General features: G+C 46.1%; 2 protein-coding genes across 2 annotated transcripts in view; both read right to left on the reverse strand.

Moving 5' to 3' along the window:
- The window catches only part of LOC115408404 (GTPase IMAP family member 7-like), a 693,369-nt gene that overhangs the window by 475,385 nt on the left and 199,006 nt on the right, over positions 1 to 18,978 (reverse strand). The window lies entirely within an intron of this gene.
- The window catches only part of LOC115408325 (uncharacterized), a 354,329-nt gene that overhangs the window by 296,105 nt on the left and 39,246 nt on the right, over positions 1 to 18,978 (reverse strand). Inside the window, exons 7-11 of the mRNA XM_030119019.1 lie at positions 15,056 to 15,198; positions 10,203 to 10,622; positions 9,866 to 10,102; positions 9,575 to 9,799; positions 7,479 to 7,524 (exon numbers count right to left, since the gene is read on the reverse strand). Coding sequence (XP_029974879.1) covers positions 7,479 to 7,524; positions 9,575 to 9,799; positions 9,866 to 10,102; positions 10,203 to 10,622; positions 15,056 to 15,198 — 1,071 coding nt within the window. The remainder of the gene's footprint in view (positions 1 to 7,478; positions 7,525 to 9,574; positions 9,800 to 9,865; positions 10,103 to 10,202; positions 10,623 to 15,055; positions 15,199 to 18,978) is intronic.

The raw sequence follows: 18,978 nt of genomic DNA on the forward strand, positions 1-18,978 counted from the left end.
ATGAAATAAAAACAACATTACACGTTTAAAGGAAATAAAAACATAATAGAAATACAAACTAAAAAGACATTTAAAAAACAGAATGAAAAAACCCACAAATCTACAAAAGACTCAAGACCCCAAGTTCAAGGATGATGACAATGCCAAGAGTTGTTGAGCGGGGGGCGATGCCGACAAGTGCCGAGTAGCGGACCCTCACAGCGGCGCAGAGCAGTGCTCACACACAGCGCTCCCCCCCAGTACGTGGCGCCCCAGGCAGGAAACTGCTTCACCTGTAGGACGGACCGGCCCTGGTCTAAACTAAAGAAGTGAAGTGAGTCAGTATGAACGTCTTCTCCTTCAGGCTTTAATGTGTGGCCTTCTCAAGGTGTATCTTCTAAAGACTGAATTAAATTTCTTCTTTGTTCTGTTAAAGCTGTTCCCACCTTTATCACTGCATCCAGCACTGTTTCTGCTTCCTGAGCTGCTTCATGTCCAATAGCACCGCCCACGAGTCCTCCTGCTGCTCCAACAGCTAATGCTGCTTGCCCTCCCACAACCACTGCTGTTGCGGACACTGCTCCTGCAGACCCTTTGCAGACTATTGACCCTTTGACTCTCTTCATCACTTGGTATTTTGTTTGAGATATTTGTGTCACAGCCATTGTAACTACTCTAACCAGAGCTTCTATGCCAAACAAAGCTCCCAACAAAGCCCCCGTTGTGACCCCGGCCAGTTCGATCAGAAATCTGTTGGCCACTTGGCGTCTGGCCTGGTTTCTGATCTCCTCTGGTGGCAGGTTTTCTGGAGATGACTGCTTGATTTGGTCCTCCTCTCTCTGGATTTCTCTCTCCACACCTTGCAGCATGTCGTTGGTGTAGCATTGGCCGTTTCTTTTCACCGTTAGCTTGTCGATGGTCTTCAGTAACTCTTCCCTCTGGAAGCGGTTGCTCCTGTAGTCGTTCTGCAGTGTGTTGTTTTTCCAGTATTTGTTGTCGAAAACATGGCACCGGCCGCCACAACTGTTCACCAGGTCGCTCAGCTTTGGATTCTCACTGATGAACTCCTCGATTTTCATCCCTTCATTTAGCTGGTCGCCAAAAGTGAAGACGACCACGCCGTATTTCAGAGCATCTGCAGAGAAATACTCACATATTCTGCTGATGACGGCTTGCTCCTGCTCTGAGAATGTCTCAACTTTCAGCACGATGAGAAAGGCGTGAATTCCAGGAGCACACTCTGTAATGCACTTCAAGATCTCAGGCTTCAAATCCTCCTCTGACCTTTCTGTGTCAAACAAACCAGGCGTGTCGACCAAAGTGATCTTTCTGTCACTGACATCTCTGGTTTCAGCTTGACATGTGGCAGTTCCAGACACAGAAGAATGATTTGCGGTGAACAAGTTCTCTCCAAGTATGATGTTTGCGAGGCTGCTTTTCCCACTGCCAGTTTTTCCCAGCAGGACGATCCGCTTTGACTCTAAGGGAGAAAAAAGACTCTGTTCAAGCATACTGGATCTTTAATCATATGCTTCATTAAAGCAATTTGAAATGAAGTGAAGACGGACTGCAGTACGCCATGTTTTAAGAGAAAAGATAAAGATGTGACAATGTGACACTACTGGTAGATGCTGGCAGACTGATGATATATCTGGTCTAAAACCACAGATCAATGCTGTACTCCTACAATTTTTCTGATCTCGTTTACATCAAGTTTCAATTTTACATTTATATGTCACACACAACTTTACAACAGCTCCCATGACGAATAATAGAACAACGACTGTGACATGGCCTGGTATGGTGCAGAAAGGGTCCCACCCTGAAGCCAGGCCTTGGGGTTGGCACTGGAATGCATGCGCCTGGTGGCTGAGCTTTTGTCCACTGGGTAGGGCTTACCCCCGATGCACACTGGATGCGGTCCTTTTCCGGAACGGCTGCAGTCCGGATACCGCAGCTAATCCGTAGTCATTAAAATCAATGCTGTGATGCACACTGGCCGCGGTACGGCTGTGGTCCGGCTCCAGTCCGGCTCCGGAGCCTCTGCGGAGCTCCGGTCTCTTTCTGGAGCCCTACCGCGTCAATCTAGACAGAAGCAAGTCGCGTGCCGGAAGGAAACGCGACACGTGTTCCAAAATAAGTCACTTCAAAATAAAATCTGTGTCGTGTTTTTGCCTTAATATTCTATTTTTTACTTCTTCTGGTGGAATACAGAACAAACAATGTCATGTAGTCATTATACGTATTAGAAGAATGAACAGTTTTGTACTTCGTCACTGCTGAGAAGCCAAATGACACCAAAATGGCTCAAAACAGCTCTGTGACCGGAGCAGCTCCATGTTGCCAGATTGGGCGGGTTTGTGCCAAATCAAGCGACTTTTTTGAACACGTCGGACGGGTTGATGAAATGATTATGTGTTTATGACGTGTTTTTTTTTTATCATACAAATACGGTTTTAACGTGCATTGTCATCCGAGATGGTGGTTTGGGCTGCTTTCTGTAGAGTAAAATGGGTTTCAAATTGTGTACGGGGGAAAACGACAGATCTGGCAACCTTCTTCAGCGGACTGCAGAGACACTGCAGGCGGTGTGAATCACAGTGCTGTGATGTACCGGACCGGAGCCGGACCGCAGCCAGTGTGCATGAGGGGGCCTGAAGGGACGAGGCAGGTCCAGCAGACTCACCACCCGCTGAGGGAACCGTAGGGGCCGATTGCAGTTTGGATCGGGTGGAAGCCAGCAAAAGGGTGCCCCACGACCCGATCCCCAGACACAGAGACTGGCTCTTGGGACATGGGATGTCACCTCATCAGAGGGGAAGGACTTTAATACCCCTTTCCCACTGGCCAAAAACCCCGTTTAAAACCGTTAACTATCGGCTCCTCATGGCAGTGGGAAAGGGTTTACCCGCGATTTCGACCCGGGTCGTTCAACCCTGCAATCGACCCGGTAATTTACCGGGTCACTTTGTACCAGTAGGAGGGACATATGTGGGAACTTACATGATGACGTCAACGCAGCGCGGCTACATTAGCTAGTTGTTGTTTCTGGACACAGCGTGAGATTTCCTTCAAGATAGCGAGACCAGAGAGCTTCTCTTGTTCCGTTGGGAAGAGAAGATTTGTCTACAGGTAACAGGGGCTGTGTTCCACTGCATGGTTTGCTTTCGTTTTGCTCTGTCGCACTGATGATGTCATCAACGTGGGACACCATCAGTGCGGGAAAACGCAGCGTCACAGCTCGCCAGCAGGCGGCGAGACCCGGGTCTGCATGCAGTGGGAAAGGAGTCTTAAAAAAAAAAAAAAAAAAGGCAATCGTTAGCGGGTCGAAAACACGGGTTGACCCGCTAGTGGCAGTGGGAACGGGCTATAAGCTTGTGAGGGAGGCTGAGAGGTACCAGCTCAATATAGTCAGGCTCACCTCCACACACAGCCGGGGCTCTGGAACCCAATCTCTCGAAAAGGGCTGGACTCTTCTCTTCTCTGGCGTTGAATGCGACAAGAGGCGGCGAGCTGGTGTGGGTTTGCTTATAGCCCCACAGTTCAGCTGCAATGTGTTGAAGCTCACCCCAGTGAACGAGAGGGTCGCATCACTGCACCTTTGGGTCAGGGATAGGTGCCTCACTGTTGTCTCAGCCTATAGGCTGAGCAGCAGTGCAGAGTACCTGGCCTTCCTGGAGTCCCTGGGACAGTGCCCCAACTGGGTACTCCACTGTTCTACTGGGGGACTTCAAGGCCCACGTGGGCAGTGACAGTTAGACCTGGAGGGGGGTGATGGGGATGCACGGCCTCCTTGATCTGAACCCGAGTGGTGTTCTGTTATTGGACTTCTGTGCTAGCCATAATTTGTTCATAATGAACACCATGTTCAAGCACAGGGGTGTCCTTAAGTGCATTTCGTACCAGGACAGGTACGAAATGCAGGTACTAGGTCGGAGGTCGATGATCAACTTTGCTGTCATATCATCTGATCTCTGACCTTGTTTCTTGGACACTCGGGTGAAGCGAGGAGCAGAGCTGTGGACTGATCACCACCTGGTGGTGAGTTGGATCTGCTGGCGAAGGAGGAAACTGGACAGACTTGGCAGACCCAAACGTGTTGTGAAGGTCTGCTGGGAACGTCTGGCGGAACCCTCTGTCAGCAGAGCTTTCAACTCCCACCTCCAGGAGAGCTTCTCTCATGTCCTGAGGGAGGCTGGGGACATTGAGTCTGAGTGGACCATGTTCTCCACCTCCATTGTTGAAGCAGCTGCCCGGAGCTGTGGTCGTAAGGTCTCCAGTGCCTGTCGCGGCGGCAACCCCCGAACCCGGTGGTGAACACAGGAAGTAAGGGCTGCCATCAAACTGAAGGATTCCTATCAGGTCTTGTTGACTCGTAGGACTCCAGCCACTGACAGATATCGGTAGGCCAAGCAATCTGCAGCTGGAGCGGCCTTGGGGGCAAAAACTCGAGTCTGGGAGGAGGTTCTGGCATCTCAGGAGGGAAAAGCAAGTGTCCACCAACACTGTTTACAGTGGAGGGAAGCTGCTGAACTGGGGATATTTTTGGACAGTGGAAGGAATACTTTGAGGACCTCCTCAATCCCGTTGCTAAGTGTTCCTTGGAGGAGGCAGAGGCTGAGGTCTCAGAGGTGGACTGAGGTCTCAGAGGTGGATTAATCCATCAACCAAGCTGAAGTCACCGAGGTGGTTGGTAAGCTCCTCGGTAGCAAGGCTCCAGGGGTGGACTACCTTAAGTCTCTGGATGTGCAGGGACTGTCTTGGTTGACACGTCTCTGTAACATTGCATGACCATTGGGGATGGTGCCTCTTGACAGGCAGACAGTAGTGGTGGTTCTCCTTTTTGAGATGGAGACTCGAGGGTGTGCTCCAACTATAGAGGGATCACACTCCTCAGCCTCCTGGGGAAAGTTTATTCCAGGGTACTGGAGAGGAGGATTCGACCAATCCAATTTCAGATCCAGGAGGTACAATGCAGTTTTCGTCCTGGTCGTGGAACACTGGACCAGCTCCAGACCCTCCACAGGGTGCTCAAGGGTTTGTGGGAGTTCCCCCAACTATTCAACAGCCGTTTTTTGGACTTGGAGAAGGCGTTTGACTGCTTCTGTTGTGGTATCTCAGTGTTTGCTACAGGATAAAAGTTTGGCCTGGGGGTGGGGGGCGGGATGAGAGACGGGCGTTCCCAAGAGTGACTGAGTGGGGGGAGAATGGCAGGGTGGGGGGCGGGCGAGGGACAGGCATTGCCGAGAGTTGCCAAGCGGAGGGGGGGTGTTGAGCGATGCCGAGCAGTACACTGCTCACACGGAGCATCGACGCGGCACTCACTCATAGCGCGCCGCTGCTGCTCCGCGGTGCTCACTCATAGCGGGGCGTCCAGCTCAATCGATTGAGCGCAACTGCTAATTAGCCGCAAACGCGGCTTTTTTATTTATTTATTTTTTTTTCCTGTCCATTGTCCAGGCACTGCAGAATTTAGCATGGGCGGGGCGCCCAGACTGAAAAAGGTCTGGTGGAAACCCTGTATCTTGTAGGGGGTGCTTTGGGAGTACGGTCAAGTTTGAAACAGTGGAGATGAGGATCACCACCTCCCAGTCTGAAGCCATGGTCTTCAATCAGAAGAAGGTGATCTGCCCTCACCAGGTTGGCGGAGAGACCCTTCCCCAAGTGGAGGACTTTCAGTATCTTCGAGTCTTGTTCATGAGGGAAGGATAGAGCCTTAGGTTGACAGCTGGATCGGTTGCTGCAGCTGCAGTGATGCAGCCATGACATCGGTCTGTTGTGATGAAGAAAAGGCTGAGCTGAAAGACGAAGTTCTCGGTTTACTGGTCAGTCTCAGTACTCTTGCCCTCAGCTATGGTCATGAGCTTTGAGTCATGACTGAACCCTGAACACAAGCCGCTGAAATGAGCTTCCTCCAAGGGGGACTTGGCGCTCCCTCAGAGATAGGGGAGGAGCTACGTCACCAGGGAGGAGCTTGGAGTCGAGCCACTATTCCTCCATATCCAGAAGAGCTCGCTGAGGTGGCTCGGTATCTGTTTAGAATGCCTCCTGGACGCGCCCCCGCGCAGTAGTTCCCGGCATATACCACCGGGGGGAGACCCCGGGGAAGACTGAGGACAGGCTGGAGGGACTATGTCTCTCAGCTGGCCTGGGAACGTCACGGGATCCTCCAGGAAGAGCTGGAGGAAGTGTCTGGGGAAACGAAGTCTGGACATCCCTACTTAGACTGCTGCCCCCAAGACCCGGTCCCAGATAAGTGGTTGAAGTTGGATGGATGGATGTCAATTTACAACATGCAGTGTAAAGCATAAGAGGGGTGAGGTTTGTGGGGCCAAGAGCAACTTTAAGCAATAAAGTGGGGTGGGGAGAGGGAGAGGAGAGAAGCAGGAGCACGACAGACTATTATATACAATTCACAGTAGCATTAGAGTGGGGGAGTAGGTGTGATTGCAGTTGGATAGTAGACTGTTATGTACAGTAATTATTATATGTTATATACATGATATTAATTACTATTCTTTTAAAAAAAACACATCTTTCCTTGTTGTGGACAGGAGGCAGGGATTTATCTCATCAAAAAAGGTGATTTCTGGTGAAATCCTAAGTGGATTGCCTCGCATGACTATATATGCATGTGTAATGTAATACCATGCAGTCATCTACAATTGTCCGATTCATCATTATTCAACTTCCTACTACTGTGTACCATCTGGTATGATTACACAGTGACCATGCACATTTCTGACTCTTGCGGCACGCTGGGAATTGATCTGAGACTGTGTGACCCTGTACCAGTCAGTCCGCCACCAGAAGTTAAACATGTTTAATTGCCTCTGCCAAGGAGGTTATGTAGTCACGTCGGTTTGTTGGTTTGTTGGTTGGTTGGTTAGCTATATTACGGAAAAAGTTATGGACGGATTGCAATGAAACTTTGTGGAAAGGTGGGTCTTGGGCTAACTTAGAATCCATTAAATTTTGGTGATGATCCGGATCACTGTCTGAATCCAAGAATTTTTTAAAGGATTCTTTATCACTGAGAGATAGGGCAGTCTTTGACATAGTTGGGCATAAGTCAACAATAAATGACAAGGGGGCTTCGCAAAAAATTACAGTGTCAGTTCTTCAATGACGAGAAGAGATATAAGCTGCTGATCCACATCACGGAAGTATTCCGGATACCAGGATCCAGAACAGACAAAATTAGGGGGACTCCGGAGTGTCAGTCACTGGGAGGAAACGCATTGAGATATGAACATGCAACAAACAGCTTTCTCCCACACATTGTTTGTGTTGGGGAGAAATAAAATGTTTTTTAGTATATATGGTGTTGTTATTGTGGCAGAGGTCTGCGCTCTCTGAGTGCCAAATTACAGTCTTTTAATGTTTTCCGACTGAATGTGGACTGTGTCCGATTGATTTTAAATCATTTCGCAGCACATTTCATAAATCCACATACCAGACAGTTTGGCTGTGGGTGTGAAAGGGGATTCAGGACCTACCTTGAACCTGGTTTCGATGAATCTCCTCTTGAGCAGACTTGAAGATCTGTTGACCCAAATTAGTGTAAAGTTTTAAACCATTGTCAGCTGATGCTGTTTGCAGGACTCGTTATGTTTACTCCAGACAGTCCAATTGGTTAGCTTTTTTTCGTGATAATTTGTTTTCTCTTTCAATTGCAAACATTACATTCAATACAAACAAAGGACAAAAAGATTTTGTGAAACATTTTGTAAATGGTAAATGGACCACACTTATATAGTGCTTTTACACTGCATTGACAGAGCCCAAAGCGCTTTACACTGCATTATCGCATTCACCCATTCACACACACATTTACACACTAGTGGAGGCATCACACATTCACACACCAGTGGAGGCGGCTGCCGTGCAAGGCACTCAGTCCATCCACTGGGGGCCATTCAGGGGTCAGTGTGTTGCCCAAGGACACTTCGACATGCAGACAGGGGGAGACAGGAATCGAACTAACAACATCCCGATTGTGAGACAACTGCTTTCCCCACTGAACCACAGCCGCCTGTGTAACTGTGATTAATTGCAACATTTCTGTAGTTCATCTTAATTAATCACTTTTTGTGATCTTTAAAATTCTGCTGTTTTTTTTTTTTTTGTTTGTTTGTTTTTTCGAGACAGTTTTAAGCAGGCCTGTGCGGTATACCGGTTTGTACCGAATACCGCTTTTTTTCGTTATGAAATGAATTTTTCATATACCACAATACCGGGGAACAGCCCAATCAACGTCTGGAACGTGCGCTGCGGTGAAGTGTTTCAGCAGGGACCCATTTCACTGCTGCACACCAACGTTGTTGGCTGCCGGCAAGAGTTCTCAAAGTGAAGCACACGCTGTTTACCCAGAGTACCAAAAAGAGGAGCCACGTCTGTGGTTTGGAAGTTTTTCGGCTTTAAAAGGTCAGACGTGGACCAAACAACTATCTTTTGCAAATGCTGTCGAGCAGAAGTGGTTAGCCGGCGGTGCTAACACTAGCAATTAGCTTCAACACCTTAGCCGAAAACACGTTGTAGAGTACCAGGAATGTCATAAACTAAGATCCACACCCTCCACATCCACAGCTCAATCTGCAGCAGCAGTCAGACGTCCATTCAAGATGTGTTCAAGATGCAGTGTCTGGCTTGGTCTGCCGCGGCTTCCGTAGTTTAGGGTGCGCACGCAGACATGCACCTGAGCTGTACGAGAACGCACTGTTTGGGCTCTTAAAATGTACTAAATGATCTCGTTAAGAATTAATTATGGACGTTACGCACTCAGGACACTTGGATTACAGCGGACGAGCAGTATGAAGGAAAATGGGAACGTTTTGTGGACTTTATGGACCATTTTTTCTGTCGGGCTCTGTCGGTCCCTGTTTGTTGACAATGAAAATCCCCAAACATCTCCAACTGCATTTGAAACGTCAAAAAAGTGCTCCAGAGTGTTTCTCAGCATGAGGGTGAGTAGAAAATGAGGCCAAATCGTTTGTTGGGTAGAGTATTCCTTTAAGAACGTTACTCAGGCTACCGATTTGGGAGAGTTTAGGTAAGATCAGACAGTTTTGGGGGTATCTGCACCTGCGGCATCGCACCTGGTGGCACACTGTGCACGACTGATGTTGCACCTGCCACACACCTTGCATGGCCTACTGTGGGCACAAGGCCGGCCTGTCACATGGCTGGCCTGTTGTGGGCGCATGAAGCATGGTCGGCAGTACAGACATGAAATTAGATAACATCTCCAGAACGGTGAGGTGTACACTGGGTCAGAACAGCCAACCTGATAACGTCACTGAGAAGAGAGTCTTTGACCATGTTGACTGGTCTGCAGTCAGTTTCCACCCATTCAGTGATCTCTTTAGTTAGCTTCGTCAGCGTACTTTCATCCACAGGTCTGCAGCAACTCTCTTTAAAACTGTACTTTGGTAGAACTGAGGCAACCTTGGCTGTGGTGCATCGGCTGCTCCTGAGTGTTTAGGGTGAGGTGGTAGCTCAGAGTCGACGTACTCCGGTTGTAAAATAAAATTTCACTGAAGTACAATAAGTCTGTCACAGTCATCAGGTGAACTGTGTTCAGTGTTTGCTTTACCTGACTGGACACGTGATCGTCTGGGTGGATGACAATGCGGACCGCCAGGGGTCTGCTGCTGGTTCTTTGTTGTTGGAAAGTATAAATTCCTTTCAGTAAAACCTTGGCTACAACAGCGATGGGAAAAGACAACATCAGTCCAGCTCCGAGTACAGGAAACACCACGGATCCAAACCCTCTGCTGTCACATGACTTCAGGATTGAATTGATGCCCATTTTAAGAACCTGCAGAAAGAGGAATCCAGTGAGAATCACTCAGTATTCATAATGTGTCTTCATTTACACACTTACTTCAGCTGCAGCCCCATCTGGATCTCCGTTCCAGGGACAAAGACTGAGGAAGAACACTGCATGTGAAGGGAGTCCAGGTAAGTTCTCCACCAGCACGGGGACGCCCACCATCACTTCAGAGCCTGCTGCTGCTTCAAATGCTGCCGTCAGCTGTGGCCCAACCCGCTGGTGTAAAGTGTTTCCAATCCTTGAAGTTTGAGGATCGTAGCCGATCATTGGTGATACCAGTGCATCAGCCTGAGAACAGGAATCCACAGCACTGACTCATCCATGTCTATAAACTAACCATAAGCTGCTTGAACAAAGGTTTTCAGCTGTTTCAATGAATTCTTCTCACCTGTTGGGTTTCTATGGTTCCCTGAATGATCTCTATGTGGACTCCGCCTCCTCGGGTGGTTCGTCCTGCTGGGATCTGTGCAGCAGCTTCCATCTGGATCTCTGCACCACTTGATGGGCTGTTTGTGGTCAAGGTTCTGTTTCCAGAGGCCAAACTGTCCCTCAAAGAAGACCTGTCCTCTACCTCTTCTACCGTGGGGTTCACCTGGGAAAAGTCATCTCTGGCCTGACGAGAGCTGAAGGATTCAAGTAAAGAGTCAACTTCCTCCACAGCTGGACTCTTGACTGAAACCTGTTCTGCTGGGTCAAATGGAGCAGAGCAGGCAGAAGCCTGCAGACTTTCCCTCAGGGAACCATCAGGATGTAATTCATAGTCTTCACCACTTGGGGGTGGAGGTGATGGAGGAATCACCTGTGGGGTCTGTGGGAAAACAATGGTATGATTTTAATCCCATGATCAGTATGTCACAGGAAAAATCATTCAATAAAATTGGTATAATAGACACACAGAGGCACATCCATAACAAGGCAGTCACAGTATGATGAATTTATTTATTTACAAATGTTCATGGTACACACTGTATTAAACCTGGTATGTTGCAGATAGAAAAATATGATTATGATTTAATGATTAATTTTCTCAGGCTGTGTTAGGAAAATGTCCTTCATGACGATGAGACGTCAAGGTCAAGTTTATTTACATAGCACATTTAAAACCAAAAACATACTGCTCCAAAGTGCTTTCCACAATTCAATAAACTACCATTACATAATAAAAAGGTCAACTATAGTAAGCATTAAACACTAGATTTAAAAACAAAACTGGTAATACAATAAAACTATGATACCAAAAAGCCTTAAAATCAGCTTGAATTGAAAGCCAGTGAAAAGAAATGAGTTTTCAGCAATGATTTAAAAGACTCAACAGAGGAAGCAGCTCTGATATTAGAGTTTTCTAAAGTTCAGGACCTGCATTAGCAAACGCTCGGTCTCCTCTAGTTCTTAGATTAGACCACGGGATGTAAAAAAGAAGTTGGTTGGAGGACCTCAAGGTTCTTTGTGGGCTACACAGCATAATAAACTCAGTTAAGTAAGAAGGTGCCAAACTGTGCAATGACTTAAAAACAAACAGCAACATGTTAAATTGGATTCTGAAACTAATAGGAAGCCAATGAAGGGAAGCTAAAACTGGAGTGATGTGCTCCCAATGTCTAGTTCCTGTAAGCATATGAGCTGCAGCGTTTTGGACCAGTCTACGGATAGAAGACTGGTCAAGGCCAAAATACAAAGAGTTACAGTAATCAAGCTGGGATGAAATCAGTGCGTGAATTACTTTTTCCAGTTGATTGGGAGGGAGGTAAGGCTTAACCTTCTCCAGAAGTCTCAACTGGAAAAAGCTAGTTTTAACCACTGAACTCATCTGTTTTTCCATTTTAAACTGGCTGTCAATACGAACACCGAGACTTCTTACATCAGGGGTCTATTTCACCAAGCAGGTTGAAAAAACTCTGAGGGAAATCCTGAACTCTGTGTTGATCTACTCTGAAAGGGAAAACGCTGGGTCTTCAGTTACACAACATTTGATTTGAGTTGGATTACTCAACTTCAAGTAGTTTCACCTGGAGTTTAGCATGTGCACGACAACTATAAAAAGCCAGCATTAATGGAGCACCGATTCGACGAGTCACCATGGCAACAGAGAAGCGGAGAGCAACATATAGAAGCTGGAACACATTTTTTGAAAAAAATGCAACACCGCTACAGCAGCGAAAGAGAGGGAGATGCCGTGGCAGAAAATTGCTGCCTGTGTTGATGCGTAAGTTTAAATGTAGTCCTTTATATCAGAATATTATTGAATATTAAATATTATTACAGGGAAACTGTTTGAATGGTCACCAATTAAGCTGTTTCATTTAGGTGTAATTCCGTGGGGAAGAAGCACACATGGCAGCAGCTAAAGATGAAATATAAAAACATTGTTCAAAAGACCTCGGCATAATCTCATTGAGGTTCATCATTTTAAGCATGTTTAACATTGTAAAGTAGCATAAATACTAAGTGGCTGATGGACTGTACAGCTGTTTTATGTCACACATCTATATCATGTTATGTTACATAATTAATCCTATTTAATCTAATATTATTATCTATTATTTGAGTATAATATTTTAAAAATGTTATTGATACAAATATTTATTTTGTCTTTCATGTTCTTTTCTTCTTGTGGCCCAGATTGTGAAGGTTCTATCTGCCTGCTGGAGCCCCTTCATGCTACAACCAACCTGAAACTGTCAGAAGGAAATACTCAGAATATTTTTGCGAAATGTTAGTTTGGAAAAATACACGCAAATATACTGAAAGATGTCATTTATCCAGGATGAAGAGGATGAAACCGTGCCTGCTGCCTTCACAGAGGATCCAGAAAGTCATATAGAGGTATGTTACTGATTGTTCTCTTCCCATTAAAACTCTGAATACTCCTGTGGAACATAGAGCTTGACATTTAGCCGACACTGAAATATTCAAAGTGTCATCCTTTTTAACAGATCATGGCTGGTCAGCAGCAGGATGGTCCCTCACCTTACACTTCACAGATCAACACTGTGAGATGATGTTCAGTAAACACCAGAGGCTCGTTTCATTCAGTTCATGTGCAGCTGTATAATTTAATGTCCTCTATGTATTCCAACTTACCAATCAAAGACATTTACAAAATCCACTTAACAAGATAGAGAAATCCCTTAAAGAACAGCAGGATCTGGACCTCCAGATGAAGAAGACGACATTGGAAATTGAGACACTGGAGCACAAGTTGCAGGTGGGTTCATGGTCACAGTGAATTATGTTCACTATTGGAACATGAACTAAACTTTTTTTTTTTTTTTGTAGGAAATAAAGAAGACAAAATGAAATGTGTGTCATGTCTTTTATTTGCTGTGGTGGTAATGATGGTGGTGATTTAAACTCCTCAGTGCTCTGCATCTCCAGTGTTATATAAAAAAAACTCCCATTTGCGAAGAACCGCAGTGCAACACACAATACCTGCTGGGATGTGAGTGCGCGACTACGTTTGGTTATGTTGCAAAATATGGACGGAAAAGATTGTGAAATGCAGCGTATGGATTGAGACGTGAAGCGGTACCGTTCAAAAAGATAACTGTCCGGAAACGTCAAAACATCTCTGCGCGGTCTGTAAATAATCTCCCGACGAATATTCAAATCACGCTGCAGTAATGCCGCTCCTTCATCTGCAGGATCGCTGATAAAAGGACATGAAATTTTGACAGCTACACAAAAACTCTCCAGCTGACTGAAAGAATGAGGAAATGGAGCAGAGCGTGAGGCTGAAAGGGGGCGGAGCCAGAGAGAAACTTCAGGGTTGGCTGAGGAAAACCTGCTTCCGACCAGGTTAGAGTCACGGAGTGTGTTACTGCGGTAACTGACCGACAGTTTAAGTTACCTCTCCTAGTGGAACAGGCTGGAGTTAGTCCTCTGTCTCTGGTTTGAGTTCTCTCCCTTTGTGGAATTGAAATCTCAGAGTTTCCCTCATTTCCGGGTTATTGAACACAGTTTTCTTAAAACTGCTTGGTGAAATAGACCCCAGGGCAGCAATAAGACATTTGCCCAAGCACACCATTAAATGTGGACAAAGCAGATTTACCAAAGGTAACAATTTCGGTTTTGTTTTCATTTAAGTTTAGAAAGTTTCGTGATATCCAGTCTTTAACATCTTTAAGACATTTTTCCAAATTTTGAGATGAGTTTCCCTGACCACTTAGCTGTAAATAAATGTGGATATCATCAGCAAAACAATGGAATGAGATATTGTATTTCCTAAAAATAGATCTAAGAGGCAACATACACAAGGAGAATAGAACTGGCCCTAGAATTGAGCCTTAGGGCACACCGTAATCAAGAGGGACCTTTCTTGAATTAAAAGGGCCAACATTAACATAGAAGGACCTGTCTGCCAAATATGACTAGAACCATTTGAGGACTGTGCTTTTGATCCCCACACAAGACTCCAGATGAGAAAGTAGAATGTTCTGATCTACAGTGTCAAATGCTGCTGTAAGATCCAGTAGCATAAGCACAGAGGAATTACCACAGTTTGCAATTAAAAGAAGATCATTAAAAATATGTAAAAGGGCAGTTTCAGTGCTGTGTAAAGATTTAAAACCAGACTGGAATGTCTCAAAGATGTCATTTGATTTAAGGTGCTGAAGAAGCTTTATGTAAACAACCTTTTCTAAAACTATTGATAAAAAAAGGCAATTTCGACACTGGCCTATAGTTTGATAAGACAGACGAATCCAAATTATGCTTCTTTAAGAGAGGCTGTACAGCAGTGCTTTTAAAAGAGATTGGCACATAGCCCTCCAGAAGAGACCGATTTAACAATTTTAAGATGAAGTTACCCACTGCACCAAGAGCATCAATAAAAATCTTAGCTGGTAAAATATCTGAAGGGCAGTTTGACACATTGAGACTATAGGTTGTGTCACTTAATTCAGAAAGGGAGACGGGCTCAAAATCTCCAAAAGCAGCTGAGCATAGAGGGGCAGTACTGGGGTCAGATGAATTGCACACAATTGAAGAGCGAATAGAGGCATCCTTATTACAGAAAAAATTACAAAATTTGTCACAAAGAAAGGGACATGGAACAATACCAGAAGACTCAGGAGGATTAACGACCCTATTTAGAACATTGAAAAGAGTCTGTGGGTTGTTACAGTTGTTGGTCACAAGATTAGACATATACTGAGTCTTTGCTGTCTTGACAGCCTTTTGGCAGTTCAAAAGACTGTAACATCCTCAAAGATACGTGAAGTCTGTCTTTAGGCGTAGACTGACCTGGGCTGGACGGGTGGAGGAGGAGAAGGAGGTGGAGGTGTGTTCAGAGGTTTGAGGGTCCAGACTTTCCTTGACAGTCAATGTCAGACTATCTTCTCCAAGCTGTACGACGTGCTGCGTCCGCTGCAGCACCGACTGTTGATCTAACACAGAAGTGGTCAGATTAGTCATTTCAAGAAAGACGCATGACGGTTAAATGGAATTATTTTCACTGCTTGAGCTCAAAGAACTTCAATGATGAGTCACATTCAGCCGTTCACACACTGGGAGCATCTCCACAGTTCTTCTGCGGGAGAGGAGAGATTCATCCTCTGAAGGACGACGTGAGTCGCTCCTGGACCCAGGGCCGGCGATTAGGCTGGGCATCCGGGGCACTTGCCCAGGGCGCTGAGCCATAGGGGGCGCTTGATGCCGTGAGGGGCGCCGGCCAGGGTGCGACGCTGTGACGGCCCGTTTCAGCAGTGCAACTGCTTGGCTCTCGCGGCGGGACCCTCCGCGACACTACCGCAGGGCGCTCGTGTCGGCCTTGCCCGGGGCGTCTGAGAAGCCGGCGCCGGCGCCGCCTGGACCAGCAGTCCTCCTTCTCTGGGCCCAGGGATGTTGACGGGAGGTGCAGCACCGTCAGCAATCACTCCATCCCACCCAAACATGCACTCCACCTCCAGTCCGACCCTTCTGCTGTGTTATGAAGCACACAGCTGCTCTGGGGTCAGCAGCGGCCTTGTTCGTGTTGTAGATATTGCAGTAAACCATCCAGTATCTATACTGGTTTTCTATCAGGTAAAAGCACGTAGATAAATTCACCACTGCTGCTCGAACTGGATACTGACATGAATATCCGCCAGTCTACAACACAATCGATGCAGAGCACTGAAATACATATATGCTGCTGTTTCTGCAGATCCAGTTTGTTTATAACTGGCTTGTGGCGGCCAAGCGTTCATAGCGACGTCGCTTTTTGATCCTTCGATGTCGGCTCTTCCTATCATTGTGAAGCAGAATTCACCAAGCGTTGGATTGTTCACCCACTAATAGGGAATGTGAGCTGGGTTAGACCGTTGTGAGACAGGTTAGTTTTACCCTGCTGATGATTTGTTGTTGCAAGAGTAATCCTGTCCAGATGTTTATACTGAGCAGCTGTCTCTCGTCCAGTGTTACAGTGAACACAAACTGTTGAAGCAACGAAAAACTGCTGGACAAACGACAACAGACAAGACTGAATCATTACAGAAGAGCAGACCAGTCAGCTGATAGGCTTCATTCTGCAACTGAACCCTGGGAAGAACGTCCCACATGTCCTGTAATGTTACTGTCCAGGAACGTCTCCACCACCTGCCACCAGGGTCTGATGGGTGGATGCAGGGTGTGGGTGGCAGTGCCTTGCTTCATGCTCTCTTTCAGCCTTTAGGGAAGGGATAGGGGAAGGAATAGGGAACGTGACCTGGATTTAGACCGTCGTGAGACAGGTTAGTTTTACCCTACTGATGATGTGTTGTTGCAATAGTAATCCTTGGCTGTAGCACCAACCAGACCTGATGGAGCCCCTGAGAGAAATCCAGGCTTCAGGTGAGCTGGGAGCTGCAGCGTGACGAACGGCAATGTCCATCAGGAGGAGCAGGAGGAGGAGTGGTGTCTAAACCTGCAATTCCTTGAAGATGAAGCAAGGCAGCGAGGCTGAATGAAGCTGATTCAGCCTCTCAGCCAGGCAGCAGCCGGATGGATGCTGCAGGTCTGACCCCGGCAGCAGAGCCAGGCCTTCAGACGTTCCTGCTGGGGGTTGTCTCGGTCGTCTAGGTCTTGAGAACCCAGCGTTACACAGGACGACTCAACAGCTGGCGGTGTTGATGTCCTTTCTAATAAAAACAGTTTTCACACCATATGTGACTGAATTTACTGATTCTTGCTCAACAGAAGCCCAGCAATGTTTTTGCGTTTGATATTTCTTTCTAATTAGTGGTGCTGAATGGAAAACAACCGAGAAATGAAATAATTTCATCTTTAAAAATTGTACATGGTGATGTTTTAAATATTTTACATCATGTGATCATCATGAACTTTAATCCAGATAATTCTGTACTGAGACACATTACAATAGCAGGGTCCTTTATAAAAACAACACACTTTAGTCTGACTGCTGTTGAAGAGTTACGGCGTGTTTCCACCGGACACGACGCAAATTTTTTGGCGCGATGAGATTACATACAATGTCAATCATGTTGCGATTGGAAGAAGTTCGTACTGATTTAATCTTTAAATACAGCATCATAAAACAATGCTCCTGCCATCAACAAACTCTTCTTTTGAGGTGGCCAAACTTTGACAAGCATGTCGTCTCTGCACAATTTCTAAGACTAGTTTGAAACTGTAAATCTCCTACAGCAAACTGTTGAGTCTGTCAGAGAAATGTATGAATGTCACCAGTAATGAGCAGATCTATGCTTCATTTAATATCCATATAGTTTCAACAGGGTTCAGACACTTTTCACCTCTGTTTGTCAATGACTTTTCCATGACTTCAGAACTTGTTACTGAATTTTCATGACCAACACACAGCTTCACTCTTCACTGACATTTATCTTTATTCCAGTATTGAAACATTTGGAGCTCCTCAAAGCTCCTCCTTTACTCGTCTGATGTCTCCTCATCATCTCCACTCCTCTCTTTCTTTCTTTTAGCAGCATCTCTTCTGCTGCCTGGAGCCTTCTTTAAAACTCAGCCCGTCTCTTCTTTGCAAAGAAGCAAAAAGAAGGAATACAATGGACGCCACGTCCTCCATGTTTGTTCTGTTAATTCTGCTGTGTTTGCTGGTGTGTCATGACCTCACATCCTGTGTTGGAGTAAGGCCGCTCATCACCCCACGGACATTACAACTGTCACCCAGCACAATGGAAACGAGACCCTGATTTGCGCCTGGTACCCTTTTACGGACTCACATTAAAACCAGGAGTGACCGCTTGTTCACGTCCACTGTGCCTCGCCTCTGGAACCAGCTCTCCCTAGACCTGCGCTCCCTGGACTCAGTGGATGCCTTCAAAAAACATCTAAAAACACATCTGTTCCAGAAGGCATTTCAGATCCACTGACACAGTGTGTCTTGGCGGTACCATATACTGCCTGTACGGTTCCTAACACTCTGATTTTATGTCAGAGCAATGTTTACAATGTCTTACATGTATCTTACATGCTCTTTTCGATGTTCTTTTATTTTTATATTTTGCTTTTTTTTTTTTGGTTGTGAAGCACTTTGGGACTTCTGGTCTATGAAAAGTGCTATATAAATAAATTTTACTTACTTACTTTTACTTTACTGACCCACCCAGACCTGACCCGCCCCGCCCCGGCCCACTCCATACCGATACGAGCTGTGCAGTGGAAACGAGGCTAGAGGCACCAGTGGTCTCAGCAGGTGATTCTAAGTTATTCTAAAAAAAAAATAAATAAATAAAGATGATAGATTCGACTATCAGTCGACGATCAGCAGGATCGGACGAATCAGATTCCACGATGTAAATTCTTAGTCGGGGACACCTCTAGTTTCTGGCTGTTTTGAAGTTTTGTATCCCATTTGAAAATGAAAGCAAAGGTCTTCACTTATCTTCAGAGGATCTGCTCCTGAAGCGGACCAGTCTGTCAGAAGTATTAACAGTCACCTTGACTTTAATTTAGCCTTTTAAATTCATTCATTGAGTTTTATTTACACCTACCTTCTCGACATTTGAAACCAATCCTGTAGATGTTTTCTGACACTTCCTCCACAGGCGAACACTCTCCTCCGCCTGATCTCCGTTTGATCTGGAAATAGTTTTCAATTCTCCCCCTCTGCTTCTTGGACAGGACTTTTCCACAGTTAAAATAAACCGGGTAGCGGTAAATATCACCCATCTTTCTCCAGTGAGGCGTAAGTCCCAGCAAACACGACCCTT

This window comes from Salarias fasciatus, chromosome 3 (genome assembly GCF_902148845.1).
Source record: "Salarias fasciatus chromosome 3, fSalaFa1.1, whole genome shotgun sequence".
NCBI lineage: Eukaryota > Metazoa > Chordata > Actinopteri > Blenniiformes > Blenniidae > Salarias > Salarias fasciatus.